This window comes from Bos mutus, chromosome 7 (assembly GCF_027580195.1).
Source record: "Bos mutus isolate GX-2022 chromosome 7, NWIPB_WYAK_1.1, whole genome shotgun sequence".
Taxonomy (NCBI): Eukaryota; Metazoa; Chordata; class Mammalia; order Artiodactyla; family Bovidae; genus Bos; species Bos mutus.
This window is the reverse complement of record NC_091623.1, coordinates 59639968-59659495: the sequence shown is the minus strand read 5'-3', so window position 1 is coordinate 59659495 and position 19528 is coordinate 59639968. Positions and strand designations below refer to the sequence as shown.

At 53.1% G+C, this 19528-nt stretch overlaps 2 protein-coding genes and 1 non-coding gene across 3 annotated transcripts; 2 read left to right on the top strand and 1 right to left on the bottom strand.

Annotated features, from left to right (window-relative positions):
- The first annotated feature begins 3548 nt into the window (after positions 1–3548).
- SHD (Src homology 2 domain containing transforming protein D) lies at positions 3549–11367 on the top strand. Its single transcript, XM_005895964.2, has 6 exons — positions 3549–4581; positions 5817–5922; positions 6002–6190; positions 8032–8155; positions 9611–9730; positions 11001–11367. The coding sequence occupies exons 1-6, from the start codon at positions 4282–4284 to the stop codon at positions 11185–11187; spliced, it is 1026 nt and encodes a 341-aa protein (XP_005896026.1). The 5' UTR covers positions 3549–4281; the 3' UTR covers positions 11188–11367.
- A 763-nt stretch (positions 11368–12130) lies between these two features.
- Positions 12131–19477, bottom strand: TMIGD2 (transmembrane and immunoglobulin domain containing 2). The gene is made up of 5 exons (XM_005895980.2): positions 19398–19477; positions 16628–16987; positions 13107–13136; positions 12912–13013; positions 12131–12564 (listed from the first exon to the last, which is right to left on the bottom strand). Exons 1-5 carry the CDS (start codon positions 19441–19443, stop codon positions 12224–12226), a joined length of 879 nt encoding a protein of 292 aa, XP_005896042.2. The 5' UTR covers positions 19444–19477; the 3' UTR covers positions 12131–12223.
- On the top strand, positions 13411–13483 carry TRNAR-CCG (transfer RNA arginine (anticodon CCG)). Its single transcript has one exon. It is a non-coding gene; the product is annotated as a tRNA-Arg (tRNA).
- Positions 19478–19528: the final 51 nt, after the last annotated feature.

The following is a 19528-nucleotide window of genomic DNA, read 5'->3' as shown; positions in this document are numbered from 1 at the left end:
GGTCCTTGGGAGCTGTCAGGCCTCATCCGGAATCTCCTCCATCAACTCCCCTGGGGGCTGCCTGGCTGCCGGAGCACATCAGAGGGACCGGGGTTTGGGGGTGGCCTCTGCTCTGCTGGAGCCCCCGCCTGCCTGAGCCTGGGCTCCACAAAGAGACAAGGGGCTGCTCCTGCTTCCTCATGCTTCTCGAGCTCCCTACACGCCCATGCCCTCAGGCACGTGCTCCCCATTTCACAGAGTGGGTGAGGGGCAGGACCTGGCTTTGAAACCGCAAGGCTCGGAGGCTACACCTTTGATCACCAGGACCTATAGACTGCGAGCTTCCAGGGGCTGGTCGGTGCCTCCCCCATCAGGTTGGAGATGGGCCTTGCAGGGCCATGTCTCCATTAGACTGAGAGCCCTTGAAAGCAAGTACATATTTCCCCCATCAGACTGGGAGCATCAAAGGGGAGGATCACGCCTCCTCCATCAGACTGAAAGCTCCTTAAGTCAGAGCTATGCCTCTCCCTTCAGACTGGTAGCTTATTAACACATGTATTTATCTCCTCCATCAGACTGGGGGCTTCCCAGTGCAGGACCATGTTTCTCCCATCAGACTGTGAGCTAAGAAAGGCAGGGCTGTGTCCAGTAGATTCTGAGGGCAAAGGTCAACTCTCCTATCAGACTAGGAGCCCCTAAGTTGAGGCGACGTCCCCTCCATCAGATCGGAAGGTTTCAAGCCCCATCATAGGTCACCCCCAACCTGGTTCCCACCTGCCCTAGTGCCTTGGCTCCCATCCCCACTGCAGATACGGGGACCCGCAGCCAGGGATTCCTCTTGCTTCTTCCTGATGTCCCAGCCACCGTAAGCATATATTGAGTACCTACTGTGTGCCATACAAGGAAATATCATTTGGTCATAAAAAGAAATGAAACATGCACGCCATAATTTGGATGAACTTTGAAAACGTGATGCTCAGTGAGAGAAGCCAAGACATAAAACGTCACACAGTGATTCCATTTGTATGAAATGTGCAGAACAGGCAAATCCCAGAGACGGAGAATGGGTTGATGGTTGCCAGGGGTTGGTGGGGGGGGGGAGGGGGAGTCTGGGAAGAACCGGAAGTGACTGCTAATTGCAGGTGAAGATTTCTTTGGGGGGTGATGAAAATACTCTGAAATTACTGATGATCACACAGCCTCATGAACATACTAAAAACCCATGGAAATATAGTTTGAGTGGGTAAATTGTGGGGTATGTGAATTATACCTCAAAATCTTTAAAGCACCCAAAACAGTGTGAGGCAGTAAGCGCTCAACAGTGGCTGGCTGTTGTCCCATTTCACAGACAGGAAAACAAAGCCAGGTCACTTAACGCGAGGTCACATGGGCTGGGATTCCAAAAACAGAGCGCCACCTCGGAGGAGACCCTGAGAAACCATCTCTCAGACCCTCAGTGCTGGGGGAAGGGAAGCTCCCTCAGCCCAGGACCCCAGACCACCCACCTCCTTGCCTTTGTCCAGACAGTGCCCGCCTCCTGGCTTGGCTCCCTTGCTCCCCGTTCCCCTAATTGAAAGGCAAAGCCCAAGAGGTTATGTGGCTATTCAAGGTCACACTACCACAGGGTTGTGGGACCCCTAGCCCGGCTCTCCCCTTCATCCACTGCCTCTCGCTCCTCCCCGAGCCCCATCCCTGCTCCTGCGGTGGGAGTTGGGGCAGCCCCAGGAGAAGCCGGCTCAAAAGCACAGGGAAGTCAAACGCCGTTTGATTCTGCCTCCAGGGCCCCTAATTGCTATTCCTGACACACACTGTAATTAGAAGGCCCCTTTCAAATATTTATACCTTAGACGTCGTGTATTTATCTGACAGGGAGAGGACTCGGATTTGATGAGATCTGTCAACAGCTCATCCTGGAGCCGGGGAATTGCCTTGCGGCTGACAGAAAACAGGACAATTACCCGATGTGCTCCCTGGCAGTCCCCAGGGATGCTGCCTCATTGCTGAATGCTGAGGGCGGGTGGGGCGGGGGGTGTGAATGCTCTTGGGGAGATTGGGGAGGACCGAATTCAACAGGTTTGTGTCCAACAACTCAGCCGAAGCAGGAAAGGGAAGGCGAGGGCATCCGGACACCCCTGCTGCTGTGAGGGACCTTGCCTTGCTGGCTCTGGACCTCAGTTTTCCCATCTGGAAAATGGGGCTAACAGTGCAGGGGAGATGGAGAATCTCTGACTTCGTGAAGAGACCTGATGGGTGTTGAATGCCACTCCACGCCAGGCCATATCATGGCACCTGGGCAGAACTAAGCTGTGAGGTGTCTCTCCCTTCTCTGTTCCTCCTCGGTTTCCCCACGGGGGATGAAAAATAAGTCATTCCCTCCTGGCAATCCTTTCCCCGATCTCTGAGGGTTTCCTGTTAGAAGCCCCCTTTTTCAAATCAGGAGACATTGCCCGGGCCCCACTATTCTGAAGGGAGGGGGTGCAACTCTATAGCGGTGTTAGTCTATTTCCCCTCCCTTCCAAATTGCAGGCACCCGCCCACTCTAAGGGGCTTGGAGAAGGGAGCCTGAGGTCCTATCCTTCCTGACCACCCCTCTTATTCTTCTATTAGGGGTCCCTGAATAAGCCCCTCTATGGGAAAAGAAAAAAATGTGTTTCTTTTGGGACTGGTCAGTAGCTCCCTGGGCTCTCTTACTCCCCCCAAATCCCTCAGTATCCTCGGCCCCAGACAGCTGCAGCTGCCAAGAGGCAGCCAAACCAGGCGAGACCCCCCTTCCCCATTTCTGCTCCCTCCCTCCCTCCACCCCCAGAAGCCACAAAGGGACAGATGCTGAAGACACAGGCCAGGCACTGATACCATCTCCCTTCCCCTGGCCAGCTGTCCCAACCCCTTCCCCCATCCCACAATGGGTCCCCTGGGGAGAGGGGGACAGAGGAAAGCCCTCTTGGGGGAGGGGAAGCCAGAACCCCTTCCCTTCTGTCCCCCCCACACTTCCTCCGGCGTCATCGTCAATATCTGTTTTAGCCAATGACCTCTGAAACAATTTCCACACCCCCATTCTCCTGGTCAGTTTCACTGCCAGACCCTGGTTCAATTTCAACCCTCAACAGTGGTCACTCTCACCCCCTCTGCTGGTCAATTTCACCCCTTCTCGCGGTCAAGTCCAGCCCACCCTCTTTCCTGGTCAATTTCCACCTCGCCTTCCTCTCGTCTTCCCCACCTCAGCACCTCTTGCTCTGCAGAGCAAGGTCAGCGCCTGTGGGTTCCTGCCTCCCGCGCTCCTCGCTCGCTCCTGCCAGCCTCGGTCCTCCGGGTCACTGTCCAGCCGCCGCGGCCTTGGCCCCAGCGACTCCCGCTCCGCATACCCCCCTCCCTCCGCGGGCAGCGGCTCTCCTGCCTCCCCAGAACAGCTGAAGGTCTCACTCACCTCGGAGGGGAGCGCAGGGCGAGGGGAGGGGCGGGGGAACCCGCGGAGGGGGAGGCGGGGAAGCCTTGACGTCCCTGCTCTGGACCCGGCCCGGGGCTGGTAGGGACTGGGGCGCCCGCCCGCCCGAGCGCCCCCTCCCCAAAGTCCCACCTCCCGGTCGCGCGCCGGCGGCGGCGGTGAAAGTCTCTCCGAAAGCGTGAAGGGGGATTGGAGGAGATTTTATTTCCCTTTGTGCCCGTGACTCGGGCCGGATCGAGGCGGCGGGGCCGGGGACCCCGGGCTTGGGGCTCCCCCCGGAGCGGCGAGGAGCGCAACAAAGGATGCGCCCCACCGGGGTCACCGTCCCCGCGGCCCAACTTTGCGCGCGGCGCCCGTGCCCCCGGGGAGCCCGCCCCCTGCGTTGAGAACCCAGGCGTCCGGGCTGAGCCAAGGCTGGGGACGTCCGCTGGCGGCGCTGTCCTCGCCCTCGGCTCCCAGGAGGGGGATTCCAGAGCTTTCCGGAGGCGGCGGGTGGCCGCGCCGCGCACGAGACCGCTCTGCCCGCGGAAACTCCGCGCGCTTCCGCGGATGCCCCTGGCTCCGGCCGGACTACCCCGCGCTCGGCGTTCAGGGCCCCGCGCGACGCCCGCTTCCCACGCCGTCCTTCCAGAGCTGGGCTAAGGTGCAATTTTGCTCCTCCTTTCCCTTCCCTCTTCTCGTCTCCTCCTTTTTCTCCCCTTTTACCCTCCTCTGAGCCCAGCCAAAGGGCACACCTGATCTTTCTCCTCCTCCTTCCCCTCCTACCTTTTCCCTGGGGACCCTGCCGAGGGAGAGGGCCCAGAAGAGGGCATGCGGGTCCCCCGCTGACAGTGGCCAGGTTTGGGGTGACACGCGCTCAGATGGCCAAGTGGCTCCGAGACTACCTGAGCTTTGGCGGTCGGCGGCCCCCTCCGCAGCCGCCCACCCCCGACTACACCGAGAGCGACATCCTGCGGGCCTACCGCGAGCAGAAGGATCTGGACTTTGAAGACCCCTACGAGGACGCCGATAGCCGCCTAGAGCCCGATTCCTCCGGGGGGCCCGGGGACTCCAAGGGCCCTGGAGACTCGAAGTACGACTCTCCAAAGCACCGGCTCATCAAGGTGGAGGCAGTCGACATTGCCAGAGCCAAGGTCTTGCTGGGAAGCCCCGGGGAAGAGGTGCGTGGCTAAGTACCCTAAGCTGGGTGGGCCCCGGAGACTGGGTGGGGAGGGCCAGGCTGGCTCCCCCACCCTGGATTTTGGGGATCTTCTTTAGGTGTTATCCCAGGGGCAGACCAGGCCACCAGCCCACTTCCCCCAATCCCCCACCTGCTTGGCAGTTTGATGTCTGTCTCCTTTCAATTCACAGTACTGGCTGCCCGCCTCCCTCTCTCATTGGCTTTGTACCCCTTTCCTCCAGCTTCCTAAGTTCCCCCTTCTGGATCCCTTCCCCCAGCTTCCCTTCCTCTTAGAAGCTGAAGGGATCTTTCTCAAACAGATCTGAGTGAGTCGGTTTCCTATGGGGCACTTCAACATCTTCACCACCCCTCTCCACCCTTCCTCTGTTACACCCATTTTACAGAAGTGGAAACTGAGGCTCACAGAAGAAAAGTGACTGGTCCCAGGTCACATGGCTCTAACTTGTTTAGAACTTGAACCAGACTTGCTTCCAATGCCCATACTTTTTTTTCCCAGTATTTTTCCTAAATGATCAGAAGGTCCACCATACACCATCAGCAGAGACAGAAAAGACTTCAAGGGGAATTATGGGAGGCTGTGTCTGGTAGTGGGGCTTCTCTGGTGGCTCAGATGGTAAAGAATCTGCTTGCAATGCAGGAGATCCGGGTTCCATCCCTGGGTCAGGAAGATCCCCTGGAGAAGGAAATGGCAACCCACTCCAGTATTCTCACCTGGAAAATCCCATGGGCAGAGGAGCCTGCCTGGTAGTGGTTAATGGCACAGAGAAAGGTAGGAGGAGGCAGGGACTCGGGGAAGCAGACAACCTAGGATCAAACGCTGCCTCTGACTTATCAGCTGTGTGACCCTGAGCAAGTCACTTCCCTGTATGTGCCTTGGTTTCCTTATCTGTAAAATGGGGATAAAGTACTTACTGAGTGTTGGTACTACCAGTAAATATATTTGAAGTCTTTTGGAACAGTACTGGCGCCTGATAAATATTAAAATGATTGAAGGAGGGAGGTAGGGGTCAGAGGAAGAGAGCAAGGGATGATCTACTTGCAAACACTTGTGAGTGGAAAAAAAAAAAAACCACTTGCTTGGACAGCGTGTGTCAGATAGATCAGAGACAGCAGGCAAGAGGTGTACTGTACCCATGCTGGGCACAGCATGGGTACCCAGAGCTAGGCTTGGTCCCCCTGAGTCCTTGACCCCCTCTCTTGCCTTTCTCTGTCCAGTCGAAAGTCGACACCGAGTATTCGGACCCCTTTGATGCCCAGCCCCATCCACCACCCCCGGATGATGGCTACATGGAGCCCTACGATGCCCAACGGGTCATGAGTGGTGAGTAAGCAGGGCTTGGAGGGAAGGTGACAGGCTCCCAGGTGGGAGTGGGAGCTGAGCAGTATCTTTGGTCTCCCAGAACTGCCATGCAGAAGGGTGCAGCTGTATGACACCCCTTATGAGGAGCAAGACCAAGAACTGGGAGATGGGCCCCCTTCAGGGCAGAAACCTCGACAGAGTCGGCTGCCCCAGGAAGATGAGCGGCCAGCAGATGAGTATGACCAGCCCTGGGAGTGGAAGAAAGACCATATCTCCAAGGCGTTTGCAGGTGATTCTCTTACCCTGATTTCTGAAGATCTGTGTCCCTCTATTTTCTGCTCTGGTCATGTCCCCTGTTGCAACTAACAAAGTAAACCTCCATCACTTGTCACTTTGGTAGTTTGTTAATTCTCACTAAAGTGTGAATGACTGATAGTCATAAGTTTCTCTTTCCAGGAGAACCTGTATCCTCCTTGGAAACTGAAACCCCTTTAATTAATTTATTTATTTTTATTTTATTTTATTGACTATGCCATAAGGCTTGCAGGACCTTAGTTCACTGACCAGGGATTGAACCCAGGCCTTTGGTAGTGAAAGCAAGAAGTCTTAACCACTGGACCGCCAGGAAGTTCCCTGAAATCTCTTTTCGAATGCAGTGGAATCTACTCATTCTGCTCACTACAGTGCAGGAATAGGCTTTGGTGTCAAGACTAGATCTGGGTTTGTGTCTCTTACGTGGGCTAATGACTTTATCTCCCTGAGTCTCAATTCTCTAACTTGTACCTATTGAGTAGAGCACTTGTAAACTGAGTGCTAAAGTACTCAATTACACAGGAGCTTTGGGGAGGAGAGTAGCATTTCTTAGAGTCAGTTTCTGAGTTGGGTAAGCTTGGACAAGTCTCTGAACCTCAGTTTCCTCTTCTGTAGAAAGAGGAATAATAAGGTCACCTAAGGCTTCCCTTGGAGAAGGCAATGGTACCCCACTCCAGTACTCTTGCCTGGAAAATCCCACGGACAGAGGAGCCTGGTAGGCTGCAGTCCATGGGGTCGCTAAGAGTCGGACACGACTGAGCGACTTCACTTTCACTTTTCACTTTCCTGCATTGGAGAAGGAAATGGCAACCCACTCCAGTGTTCTTGCCTGGAGAATCCCAGAGACGGGGGAGCCTGGTGGGCTGCCGTCTATGGGGTCACACAGAGTCGGACACGACTGAAGTGACTTAGCAGCAGTAGCAGTAGCAGCAAGGCTTCCCTTGTGGATCATCTGGTAATGAATCCACCTGCAATGTGGGAGACCTGGGTTCGATTCCTGGGTTGGGAAGATACCCTGGAGAAGGGAAAGGCTACCACTCCAGTATTCTGTCCTGGAGAATTCCATGGACTGTGTAAGTCCAGGGGGTCAGAAAGAGTCGGACACGACTGAGCAACTTCCACTTTTCACTTTCAAGGTCACCTTTAAGAAATAAACTTCAGGAAGAGTTGTGCGAACGCAAATCTGCCCAAGAAGTTGTATAATTGTGAGGGAAATTGGAGCTAGTGCCTCAGTCTACCAGTCTGTATATCAGGGGCGGTTGTCTAGCTCTGGGCTTTCCTGGTGGCTTAGACGGGAGAGAATCTGCCTGTAATGCGGGAGACCCAGGTTTGATCCCTGATCGGGAAGATCCTCTGGTGAAGGAAATGGCAACCCACTCCAGTATTCTTGCCTGAAGAATACCAAGGACAGAGGAGCCTGGTGGTCTACAGTCCATGGGATCGCAAAGAGTTGGACACGACTGAGCGACTAACACATTCTACATTCTCTGTGACTTGGCCAAAATCTCGCGGAACTTCCCACTTGCCCCTCTAGCCACGTCCCCTGCTCTCTGATTTATCATTCAGGGAACTGGCCACCCTTCGATGCCACCAGATTCGGGAATGACCACACCCCTTTCTTCTGAAGGCTAATTGGTTGCTGGTGTACCAATCCCCCCCCCGCCCCAACCTTAAACCCAACCCCCTCTTCTTCTGGATTCTGATAGGTTGCCCTAAGCTGGCACCGCCTTCCTACTGAAATTCCATTGGCTTGTTCCTATCCCACCCTCTTGAGATAGGCGGGACTTAACCATTTTCTCTTTAAACCTTCTCCTCCAGTTCAGTTTGACAGTCCAGACTGGGAAAGAACCTCGGGCTCAGCCAAGGAGCTCCGGAGACCGCCGCCCAGAAGCCCCCAGCCTGCAGAGCGCGTGGACCCGACCCTGCCCCTGGAAAAACAGCCGTGAGTGAGGAAGCTGAAGGTGGAAGAGCCGGGTTGAATCCCTCCCTGCCCCATACTAGTCACAGATTTCTCGGACCAGGGGGGCTGGAGGAACTTGGATTCATTCATTCACTTCATTCATTTCTTCAACTAATCTTCACTGGGTGACAGCGCCTCGTGTGCGCTAGACACCCAGCTCGGTGCAAAGCAAGAGCAGGTGTCTCCACTCCCTCTGGCCTCAGATTCTGGGTTCAAATCCCTTCTCTGTAATTTTTGGCTCCGTGACCTTGGGCAAGTCACTCAACCTCTCTGAAGCTCGGGCTCAACACTTCCAAGAGAGTTCCTGCCTCACACAGAATAGGGATTTCCTCCCTTTCCTTGGGTGGGATTTATAAGCCTGAGAGTGAAGAGACAAAAATCATTCTCACCCCCAAGAGATCTTTTGGTGAAAGTGGGAAGATCAAGACTTTGAAGGGGTTCCAACTTTAGGCTGGAATGAAGCTCACAAGCTGGGAAAGTCTGGGTGTTCTGTGTTCCTCTAGCCTAGATGTTCCTCAAAGAACTCCCTGAGCCTTGAGAGCCCAGCCCTGTGAGTACTAGGGCGTGTTTAGCACAGCCATTCCCAAACCTCTTAGGTGGGTGGTACAGGATTACCTAATTAACACAAGCATGGGGTATTTTCTTTCAATACAAACAACTTTTTGGTGCTCATTGGTCTTTGACACTTTGCTCCCTCTGTCTGAGCATGTTAAAGAAAAATATTATGTAAAGAATGTACAGGTAGGTGGGGATATGTTGCTGTTGTTCAGATGCAAAGTCGTGTCTGACTCTTTGTGACCCCATGGACTGCAGCTCTCCAGGCTTCCCTCTCCTGCACCATCTCCCAGAGTTTGCCCAAGTTCATATCTGTTGAATCGGTGATGCCATTCAACCATCTCATCCTGTGTCCTCTTCTTCTTCTGCCTTCAGTCTTTCCCAGCATTAGGGTCTTTTCCAATGAGTCAGCTGTTAGCATCAGGTGGCCAAAGTATTGGAACTTCAGCTCAGCATCAGTCCTTCCAAAGAGTATTCAGGGTTGATTTCCTTTAGCATTGACTGGTTTGATCTCCTTGCTGTCCAAGGGACTCTCAAGAGATACAGGATGCAGCAAATCTCCTGAAAGTGATGTGCAAGTGATGCAAGTTGGAGGGAGGGGTTGAGGACACCTGGGCACTCAGCTGAGGGAGGCTGCAAAGATCAAAGTCAAGGGTACATGTTGAATTGGAGGGAGAAGGTCCAGGTGGACCTGGGTTTACCTGACTCACAGAGAGACCCTTGTCTGCCTGAAAACCAAGTTCCTCTTGAGAAATCCAAGGGAATTTGTCTCCCTTGTTTGCCTGGGTGTCACAAGTCCTTGAATGAGCTGTGCCTACATCCAGCCCCAGGATGTGTTGGAAGGGGGATCGCCTTCAGGAGACATCTGTCCCCACCCCCTAGGTGGTTCCACGGCCTGCTGAGCCGGGCGGATGCCGAGAACCTCCTGTCGCTCTGCAAGGAAGGCAGCTACCTTGTGCGGCTCAGTGAGAGCAGCCCCCAAGACTGCTCCCTGTCCCTCAGGTGAGACCCCAATCTTCTGGAGGGACAGAGGGTCACAGGACTGCATGCCTTCGACTGTCAAGCTTTTGACTGAACTCAGCTGGAGAAGAGGAGTGTGGCTCCAGGAGCCGATGGGTGGGATTTCCAGGGCGGATGGACAGAGCTTTCAGGCCAGTGGGTGGGGCTTATGGGAGCCGTGGGCAGAGCTTCTAGGTCAGAAGGTGGGGCTTTCAGAGAGGCTACCGGCATGGTTCCTACTGAGAACGAGCTCCCTGTAACTGGAGGTACGCAAGACAATGGAGAGGAAGCCATACAGTAAATCTAGAACTTCAGTGAGATGAGGAACTAGGTGTCCAAGTTTCCTCTGGACTCCTTCCAGGTTTAAAAGTATATCCATTTGTGTCGATTCAGGGCCAAAATCTCAGTGGCCCTGTAGACGTTTGAGTTTGATACCCTGGTTCTACGTGCTTCTCTGCCTAAGATTCTAAGTGTGTCTGATTACAAAACGCTCCTAAGATTCTACCAGGTTTCTGAGTGTGAGATTCCTAAAAGGTCAAGATTGAAGAGGGTTTGGAAGTAGGTTCATATCCTGCCTCTGCCACTTCCTAGCTGTGTGACCTCAGCTAAATCATTCAACCTCTCTGGGCCTCGGTTTCCTCATCTGTGAAACAAAGACAATAATAGCATCCAGTTTGTTTTAATACTACGATTAAAAGAGGGGGAAAGGTGAAAAAGTGTTGAGAAGAATCCCCAGGAAACAGGAAGCGCTTAATTCATACTAATGATGGTGATAGAATCATTTCCAGGTTCTATGTCATTCACCTACCAGAGACGTAGAGGAAAGGGACCCTAGGGAATTCCCTGGCAGTCCAGTGGTTAGGACTCCATGGGTGAGGGTACAATCAGGGAACTAAGATCCATCAAGCCTCATGGAAAAGCCAAAAAAAAAAAAAAAAAAAAAGGGAGGGGGAGGTGGAGGTCCCTTGATTGAGGGTAACCAGGATGGGTAGCACAAGGGATCAGGAGGTTTGGAGAGAAAGTGCCTTATGTGTTCTTGGGGAGGGACCTCCAACTGGGAGAACTCCAGCCTGTCTTCACAAGGGACAAGCGCAGAAGGCAACCCACAGTGTGGAACGAGTCAACAGCTTGATGCCAAGTGGCTGTTAACCAGAAATATTTGAGGATGCCAGGCTCGGGTTCCTAGGGTCCTCCAGGGAGTGGCTTTAGGCTTGGAGGGTGTGGGCGGGCCTGAAGTGCTGGGTGCCCCTTCTGACCTGACCCCTGTCCCCAGGAGCAGCCAGGGCTTCCTGCACCTGAAGTTCGCGCGCACCCGAGAGAACCAGTTCGTGCTGGGTCAGCACAGCGGCCCTTTCCCCAGTGTGCCAGAGCTGGTGCTCCATTATAGCTCCCGCCCACTGCCCGTGCAGGGTGCTGAGCATCTGGCCCTCCTGTACCCGGTGGTCTCACAGACCCCCTGACCTGGAGCCTCAGCCCTGTACCCTGGGCTGTGAGACCCCAGATCACTGGCTGCAAATGTTGGAGGTCTTTCCAGTCCCGGGGGAGGCTGGATGGAGAGACCTCTGCTCCTCCAGTCCCTGCTCGGCCCCCTTCTGGGTTCTAGGGCCCAGAACTGTGTCTGGAACCCCTCCTCTGGCCTGGAAAATAAATAAGTTATTGTGTGTTTCAAGTGTTCTTTCTGGGAGGGGGAGCTCAGCCCCTGAAGGAAGAGGGGAGGCAGCCCTGTGGAGGGGAAGAGTATCCCCAGCTCCATGTTTTGGGGGTGGAGCCGGGGTTGGAGCCTGAATGGCTCACAGGGAGGGACCAACATTCAGAGAGCTGTTGACAGGCAGGGAGAGAGCTGTACGGAAGCAGATAAAACCTGGAGACAGCAAAGACCGGCTGATTAAAAAGATGGCGAAACCGAGGGGGTGAGGCTCTCAGGCCAACCCTGCCCCCACCCCGCCCCTCCTTCCTATCCTGGGCCGGTGGCCACGGGCTGCTGCTGCTGCTGCTGCCACCGAAAAAGGACATCTGTCCCCATGGAAACAGCAGACGTGGGGGAAGGGAGCCAGGCTCAGCTGGTGTCACTTCAAGGTGACAGTCGGGCAGGAGACCCCGGGGGGCTGACAAATGCCAGGAAGCCCCAATTTCCCCCCTCACCCCCTAAGTCCAAGCCTGCCTAGGGAGGGGGTAGACACCAGTTGGGGAGGGGGAGTGTTTCCAGCTCCAGGCACTGTTTAGAAGTGAGGGACATCACTTCTCTGCTAATTGGACATGACCCTCCAAGGATAAGAGGGGGAAAGCTTTCAAGCCCCCTCACCAGAGTCGTCCTCCAGGACCGCACCCCCCAGATGACTCCCTGATGGCTCAAATTTCTAGCACTGCCAAATTGCCACAGATACTGGCTTTGCTTTCTTCATGAACCTTTATTGGATGTTCTTGGGACAAGGGAGAGGTCTATCCTCAAAAACAAGGATGGGGTCTCTAGGATAAACTGCTGGACTCTGTGATCCCCTAGGAATAAGTCACATCTTTATATAGTCGCTGGGGGTAGGTTTTCTCTGGCTCTCCTGCGGTTCTGATTTCTCTTCCCACTTCAAGGAACCCTCTTGACCTTGGCTGCCCAGAGGAGCCTGGGCCAGGAGAGATTCTGACTGCAGAGATGGGGTGAATGGGTCTGGGACTGGGGCAAGATTTGGGAGCCATATGCGACTTGGGGCGCTGGGGGAAAGAGATCGAGTAGAAGCTTTGGCCCTTCTGATCCTCACTGTCCAGCACCTTCCTTTCCACAGGCCATGCCTTCTTCCTTGGGGCTCTCCGGGGCCGGTATAGGACGTTGCTGTAGATTGGACTGCCTGCATTGGGGGGCGGGGGGTGGGGGGGTGGGGAGATGACACCAAGAGGGGACAGTCATTTAAGAGAGCCTGGTCCTCTCCAGCCCACTTTCTGGGGGCTTTGTCTATGCCCCTGAAAAAACACGGGTGTAGGGGCCAACCTTCCCGATCCATTCCTCTTCTCTGCCCCCCAGCCTCACCCTCCCTCCTTCCTAAAGAAGCAGGTATCAAAGTCAGAAGGAGATGCGTTCCGCCTAGTCAAGCAGCTGCAGTTCCAGCTTTCGCAACGAGGGGGCGCGATCGCCAGGGGGTGGCGGTGCTCTTGGGAACCTCCCGCCCTCTGCGCAGCTACCTGCGCGGTTCCTTACCTGCATCCCCGTTCCGGCAGCGGCGGCGGCCCCAGATCCCAGCGCCCAGAGCGAAAACGGCCACGGCCACGGCCCCCGTCACCAGCGGCGCGAAGTAGAGGCCTGGAATGGGAGAGGGGATGGTGGGCAGGCTGACGGAGGGCGGGGCAGAGGGGCGGGGCGGAGCTGAAGGAGGGTCAGGTAGACGGAGCTCACCTGAGAAGCTGTGGTCCTGCAGCCAGACACCTGCAGAGAAGAAACCTGCGTCTCAGGCGAGCTCACCTTTGAGTTCAGCATCCTGCACCCCTTTAGGGTAAGAGCCCATCTACCCCGAGTGGAACCTCAGGGTTCTTGCACTTGCCATGCTGTGAGTTCAGGCAAGTATTTGCTCTAAACCTCTTTCCTCTTCTGAAAAATGAGACTAAGCATGCCTGTCTTGCTGGGTTATTGTGAATACATTCCAGACCCGGTAATAAACTCTTTAGATATAATCACTTTAAAGTCATATAATCTGGTGACTTCCCTGGTGGTCCAGTGGTTGAGACTCTGAACTCCGAATGCAGGGGGCCCAGGTTCAATCCCTGGTCAGGGAACTAGATCCTACATGCCAGAACTAAGAGTTGACATGCTGAAACAAAGATTCCGCATGCTGCAACTAAGACCTGGCACAGGAAAATAAATACATATTTTAAATAAAGAAATAAATTCACCTAGTCTGATGAGAAAGCACTATTAGCTGAATTTTGATAACTAAGGAAACAGGCACAAACGAGTCAAGTCACTAGCATAAGGTCACAGAGCAAGTGAGGATGTGCTTTCAGGCCTGTGTAACTGACGGGAACCCCAGCCAAGGCGCTTTCTCCTGTGACCAAGACAAGGCCTAGAGTCCCCAGCCCCTTCATCTTCCAGGTTCTGAAGTTGGCAGTGATCCCGGGGTGGGGGGGGTGGCCTTCCGATGGGGAAGCCAGCTGTGCAGAGCTGAATCCGTGCGACCCAGCCTCGCTCCCTCACAGCTGCCAACAACTCTCAGCCCGGTGCCTCCGCTACCCCCGCCTCTGCTAATTGGTAATTGGCCCCCTTGTCTCAAGGAGCCAAGGGTTGGCGGGGGAGGGCGGGGGGCTGGGGGTGCGGCCATAACACACCGCCCTGGAGGCAGGCAGTGGGTGGATCCTGCCAGCTGGAGAGAAATGGGCATCTCTTGGAGCTAGGAGTCTGGGTGGTGCTTCATTTTGCCTGATAGGAGCCAGGCAGGTGCCCAAGGCCCTGAGGAACAGCAAAGAGAGCAAGACAGCAACAGGTCAACTTGCAAACTATGCAGGGTTTGGCCCTTACGTGGGTGTCAGGCAGAGGTGGGGAAATGTGTGAGTCGGGCTCTGGAGAAAGCTGCCTGCATCCCGGCTTGTGTGGGTGGCTGGACGTGTCTTGGCCCTGGCTGGGCCTTAGCTTTATTCTCTGTGAAAGGAGGCTGCTGGCTAAGCTAATCTGGAAAGTTCCTTCCAGGCTTGAGAGTCAATGGTTTTCTTTTTTGTCTGTTTGTTTTGTGTATGTGTTTTATTTTTGGCCCTGTGGAATTGAAGCTGTGCCCCCTGCAGTGGAAGCATGGAGTCCTGACCACTGGACCACCACAGGGAAGTCCCGACAGTCAATGGCTTTCAAGTCTAGATCCTGGAATTCTACAGTTTTCTGCTCTTACATACTCTGATTGCAAAAGGCTAAGAGTTTATCTATTTAAAGTATTTCAGACCCTACAATTCTAAGATTCTACAATCTTCCATGCCTTTGTTTCGGTGTTTCTCAACCTTTTTTCATTATCAGTCCCCTAAGAAGGCTTTCTAAGAACCTTCATTTGTTCCCTCATGAAATGTTAATACCACAGATATGCTATAAATCTGTGGGCTATCTGCATATCTCTGCTTTAAACATAAAAGGGTAAGATTTTCTTTGCTCCCAAGAACCAATGTTTTTTCTGAGGAGTGATAGTCCCTATGGATAACACATGCTGCAATTCTCAGAGCTTAGAATTTACGCCCCTAGAATTCTCGAACTGCAAGATTCTGCTTTATGGTTTGAGATTCTAGAATTGTTTTCGGTACAATACAACTGTGTCCATATGTTGACCAAAAGACAAGTTCTAGGGACTTCCCTGATGGTCCAGTGGTTAACACTCCATGTTTCCAACGCAGGAGGTGTGGGTTTGATCCCTGATCGGGGAACTAAGATCCCATATGCCCCCACAGTGCAGCCAAAAAAATATTTTAAAAAAGACAAGTTCTAGATTGTTCATAGAGGTCTTATTTATAATAGCCAAAACCTAGAAGTTGCCAAAATAGCCATCGATAGGAAACTGGACTGATCAGTGGTGATGGAGGGCACTCCACAGAAAAGGAAAAGGATGAGCCATTGCTCCACACACCAACACAGAGGAGTCTCACAGACAGTGTCGAGTGAAAGATGTTGGACACAGAATGCACTCTATGATTTCATTAAGTAAAACAGGAAGCCAGTTAAAATAGATTACTGCTGCTATAAATCAGAATAGTGTGTGTGTGGGGGGGAAGGATAGCATTTATAAGGAGGCAGATATGTGTGTCGAGCAGGGTGGTGAGTACCCAGATGTGTGCAGGTTGTGAGAACCCATTGCTATGATTTGTGTTGTTGTTGTTTAGTCAATAAGTCATGTCTGATTCTTTTGCAACCCCATGGACTATAGCCCATCAGTCTCCCCTCTCCATGGATTTCCCAGGCAAGAATACTGGAGTGGGTTGCCATTTCCTTCTCCAGGGGGATCTCCCCAAGCCAGAGATCTCCTGCATCACAGGCAGATTCTTTACCACTGAGCCACCAGTGAAGCCCATTATTTGTATACATCCCTCCAAAATTCATATGTTGAATCCTAACCTCTAATATGAAGGTAATGAGAGGTCAGGGCCTTTGGGGGGTAGTTAGGTAAAGAGGGTAGAGCCTTCATGAATGGGATCAGTGCTCTTATAGTGGTCCGTACCGTGGTTAAGACTCTGCCCTTCCAAGGCAGGTGGTGCAGTTCAGTCCCTGGTTGCTGAACCTAAAGAGCTCCCCAGCCCCCTGCTGCTACATGAGGACACAGCTAGAAGGTGCAGGCTATGAACCAGGAAGAGGGTTCTCACCAGAGCAAGACCTTGCTGGCACTTTGATCTTGGATTTCCAATCTCTAGAATTCTGAGAAATAAATATGTGGTTTATAAGCCACCCAGTCTGTAGTGTCTTATCAGTGATCTAACAGACTAAGATATCCATGAGCTGGCCACTTTCAGTATGGGCATTTCTCTGTATGGAGGATATACTTGAATAACACAGTTTATGAAACTGTTTTGAATTAGAATCCAGAATTATATATATTCAAGAGTGTTTATGATTCTGATATACTGGAGCAGGGCTGAGTAACTACAGCCTGTAAGTCAAATTCAGCCCTCTGTTTTTTGATTTTTGTTTTTTTTTTTCAAATAAAATTTTATTGGCACCAAGGCCCTCGCATTCCCTTAAGCATGTCTATGGAGACTTTCACACTATAACAGCAGAGTGGAGTCGTCACAACAGAAACTCTCTGGTCTGCAAAATTCTTGCATCTGCAGACTGTTTCTAGGAATCCGATTTAGAGAATTTAGTTGCTAGGAGCTTGAGATTCTAGAAGCTTAAGATTTCTAGAAGTTCCAAGTCCTCCCTGGCTTACACCCCTGCCCCCTACCCCCATGCTCTCATACCTCTCTTCACCAGGAGCTGCGTCCCGTTGCCCTGGGCCTCCTCCCAATCAGGGATCTCCACGGTTGCCCCACACACATAGAGTCCACTGTCATTGAGGCTCACGTGGTTCAGCTGCAGGGTGAGGTTGCCAGGCGGCTGCCAGGAGAGCCATCCCTGAGGCCCACAGACATCCTTGCTCAGACTGCCATTGATGATGTGTGTCTGGCAAAAGATGTCAGCATCCTTGATCCACTCGACACGGAGCCACTCCCAGGCCTGGGCGTGCATCACCTGGCAGGCCAAAGTCACCTGGCTGTCCTGTCTCACCTGCAGCAACTTCGGTGCCTGCTGCACAGTCAGGCCTGTGGCTCCTTGTAGGACTGGAGGAAAGAAGAAGTGAGTGAGACCTTCTTAAGTGTGTGTGTGTGTGTGTGAGTGTGTATGTGTGTGTGCGTGACTTAGTTCCCTAGCCAGCCCACAGGAATCAGGCAGTGAGGGCCTGAAAGCTTACTATCTGTGTGATCTTTGCAAGGTCATTTCTTGCTGAACCTCCATGGCCCCATCTGTGAAATGGGTATAAGTTTCTCAGCACTTGTGAGATTTCAAGGTGAACTCTATGACATGTCTGGCTCTCAGCCACAGAAAGATTGCCTGGAGTGTGCCAGACCCTGATCTGGACCCTGTGGACACAGACACACAGGTGACTGAGACAGACAAAAGCCCCTACCCTTGTGAAGCCAACGGTCTCGAGATAGAGACACAGGAAGTCATGAAATGAGAATCGATGGAGAAAGGAATGGGGAGTGGCAAGAGATGATAAGGATGAAATGAGAGGGTGTACTTATAGAGGGTGATCAGGGAGGGCCTCTCAGAGGAGGTGACATTTGAGCAGGGATGTGAATAATAAGATGTATTTGGGGCTTTCCTGGTGGTACAGTTAAGAATCCACCTGCCAATGCAGGAGACACAGGTTCGATCCCTGGTTGGGGAAGATCCCACATACTGTGAGACAACTAAGCCCGTGCTCTGCAACAAGAGAAACCACTGCAATGAGAAGCCCAAGCACCGCAACTAGAGAGTAGCCCCTGCTTGCCACAACTAAAGAAAGTCTGAGTGCAGCAATGAAGACCCAGCACAGGCATAAACAAATAAAATAAATCTTAAAAAAATGAAAGAAGTAGTCAGTCGTCCGTAAGGAATGGGTCATGCAAAGGTCCTGAGGCTAGACCAGGCCTGGTGAGTTGGAGGAACAGGGAGGAGGCCCCCAGGGTTGGAGCAGAGCATGTGAGGGGGAGAGAGGGAGGAAGTGGGATCAGAGAAGTCAGCAGGGCATGGCTTTTAGAGACCTGCGGCCTGTGTGGGTGGGGTATGACAGAGGTAGGGAGGTGGGTGGGGGTGGGGAAAGGGGGGCAGTGTACTTTTCAATCTAAGCGTGATGAGAAACCACGGGAGCAGGGAGGAAGTGTGGTCCAGTTAAAGTTTAAAAAAAATCACAGTCATTGCCGTGGTGAGAACGGACTGTGATCTTCATGGGGCAGAAGCGGGAGAGGGGTCAGGATGGCGGAGAAACCAGGGTCCAGGAGACCAGTGATGGGACTCAGACCCTGGAAAAGAAGAGGTCAGAGTTTGAACAGATTTTGAAAGTTGCCCGCAGAAGAACTACAAGACCTGAGTTGGTCACTGTTCCCCTGAAACTGTCGCAACACTGTTCATCGGCTATACTCTAACACAAGATAACAAGTTTTAAAAAAAAAAAGAACTGAATTGGGAGGGAGGGAAAGAGACAGAGTGGCAGATTTCCAAGGTTCTTAGGCTGAGGGACTTTGTGAATGGTGGCGACTTTAGGACAAGATGGGGGATGCTGAGGGCCTTCCTTGGTGGCCCTTCCACGGTTTAAGACTCGAGCTTCCACTACAGGGGGTGTGCGTTTGATCCCTGATTGGGGAACTAAGTTAATCTCACATGCCACACAGCCAAAAAAAAAGATGGGGGACACCGAGTAGAAGAAGCAGGGCTAGAGGGGAAAGAAAGAGTTTGCTTTTGGCCATGGGAAGTCTGGGGTACCTGTTAGATGCCCACCCCCTCCAGAAGGGGTGAGTTGCTGTCAAGTTCCTGGCATTTGGGGTGGAGTTACAGCTGACCCTAAAGAGAGGAGATGCAGGGAAGAGTATTCCAGGCAGAGGGAACAGAAGGTGCAAAGGTCCAGAGGTAGGATCAAGCTCTATGTGTTGGGATTAAAAAAAGAAAAAAAAAGAGGAGTCAGCAGACTGGCCATGGGGGAGAGAGAGGGAATGCAGAGGAGCACAGAGAATAGAGCAGCCAGCAGGGCCAGGTCATACAAGGCTCATAGGCAGGTCCCAGTGTGAATTTTATCCTAAGGCTCCCTCTGTGGATTTTCGCTAGAACGGTTCAACCCTTGCGGGCTTCCCTGGGAGCCCAGATGGCAAAGAATCTGCCTGCAATGCAGGAGACCTGGGTTCAATCCCTGGGTGGGGAAGATCCCCTGGAGAAGGAAATGGCAACCCATTCCAGTATTCTTGCCTTGAGAATTCCATGGGCAGAGGAGCCTGGCGGGCTACAGCTCATGGGTTGCAAAGAGTTGGACTCTACTGAGCAACTACACACACACAGAGTTCTTGTAAAGTTCTGAGTATCAGGGAGAGAGACAGGGTGTATTTGGCAGAGCGGAGAGACGAAGGTTTCGAGGGGGCTCTGAACCGGAGGGGCAGGCAGCTGGAGTGACGAGTCACAACAGGATGGGGGCCAAGGCTGGGAGATTCAGATACTCACCCCAGAACTGCACCAGGAGGACCAGCACTGTGCCCGGGGACCCCATTCCTGGCCCCTCAGGCTCCTCTCTCCCAGCTGGCGCCCCGCCACCCCCTTTCCCCTCCCGTGTGACAGACTTCCTGCCACAGAAG

Bases quoted from the DNA above. Each gene is read 5' to 3' on its own strand.
- SHD (XM_005895964.2), top strand. From the start codon at position 4,282: ATGGCCAAGTGGCTCCGAGACTACCTGAGCTTTGGCGGTCGGCGGCCC. The intron at 5,923-6,001 runs GTGAGTAAGCAG...TTGGTCTCCCAG, and splicing joins TGCCCAACGGGTCATGAGTG to AACTGCCATGCAGAAGGGTG. The intron at 8,156-9,610 runs GTGAGTGAGGAA...CCCACCCCCTAG, and splicing joins CTGCCCCTGGAAAAACAGCC to GTGGTTCCACGGCCTGCTGA.
- TMIGD2 (XM_005895980.2), bottom strand. From the start codon at position 19,443: ATGGGGTCCCCGGGCACAGTGCTGGTCCTCCTGGTGCAGTTCTGGG. The intron at 16,988-19,397 runs GTGAGTATCTGA...TCTTTCCTCCAG, and splicing joins CCTCCTGGTGCAGTTCTGGG to TCCTACAAGGAGCCACAGGC. The intron at 13,137-16,627 runs GTATGAGAGCAT...TCTTCTCTGCAG, and splicing joins GCAGCTCCTGGTGAAGAGAG to GTGTCTGGCTGCAGGACCAC.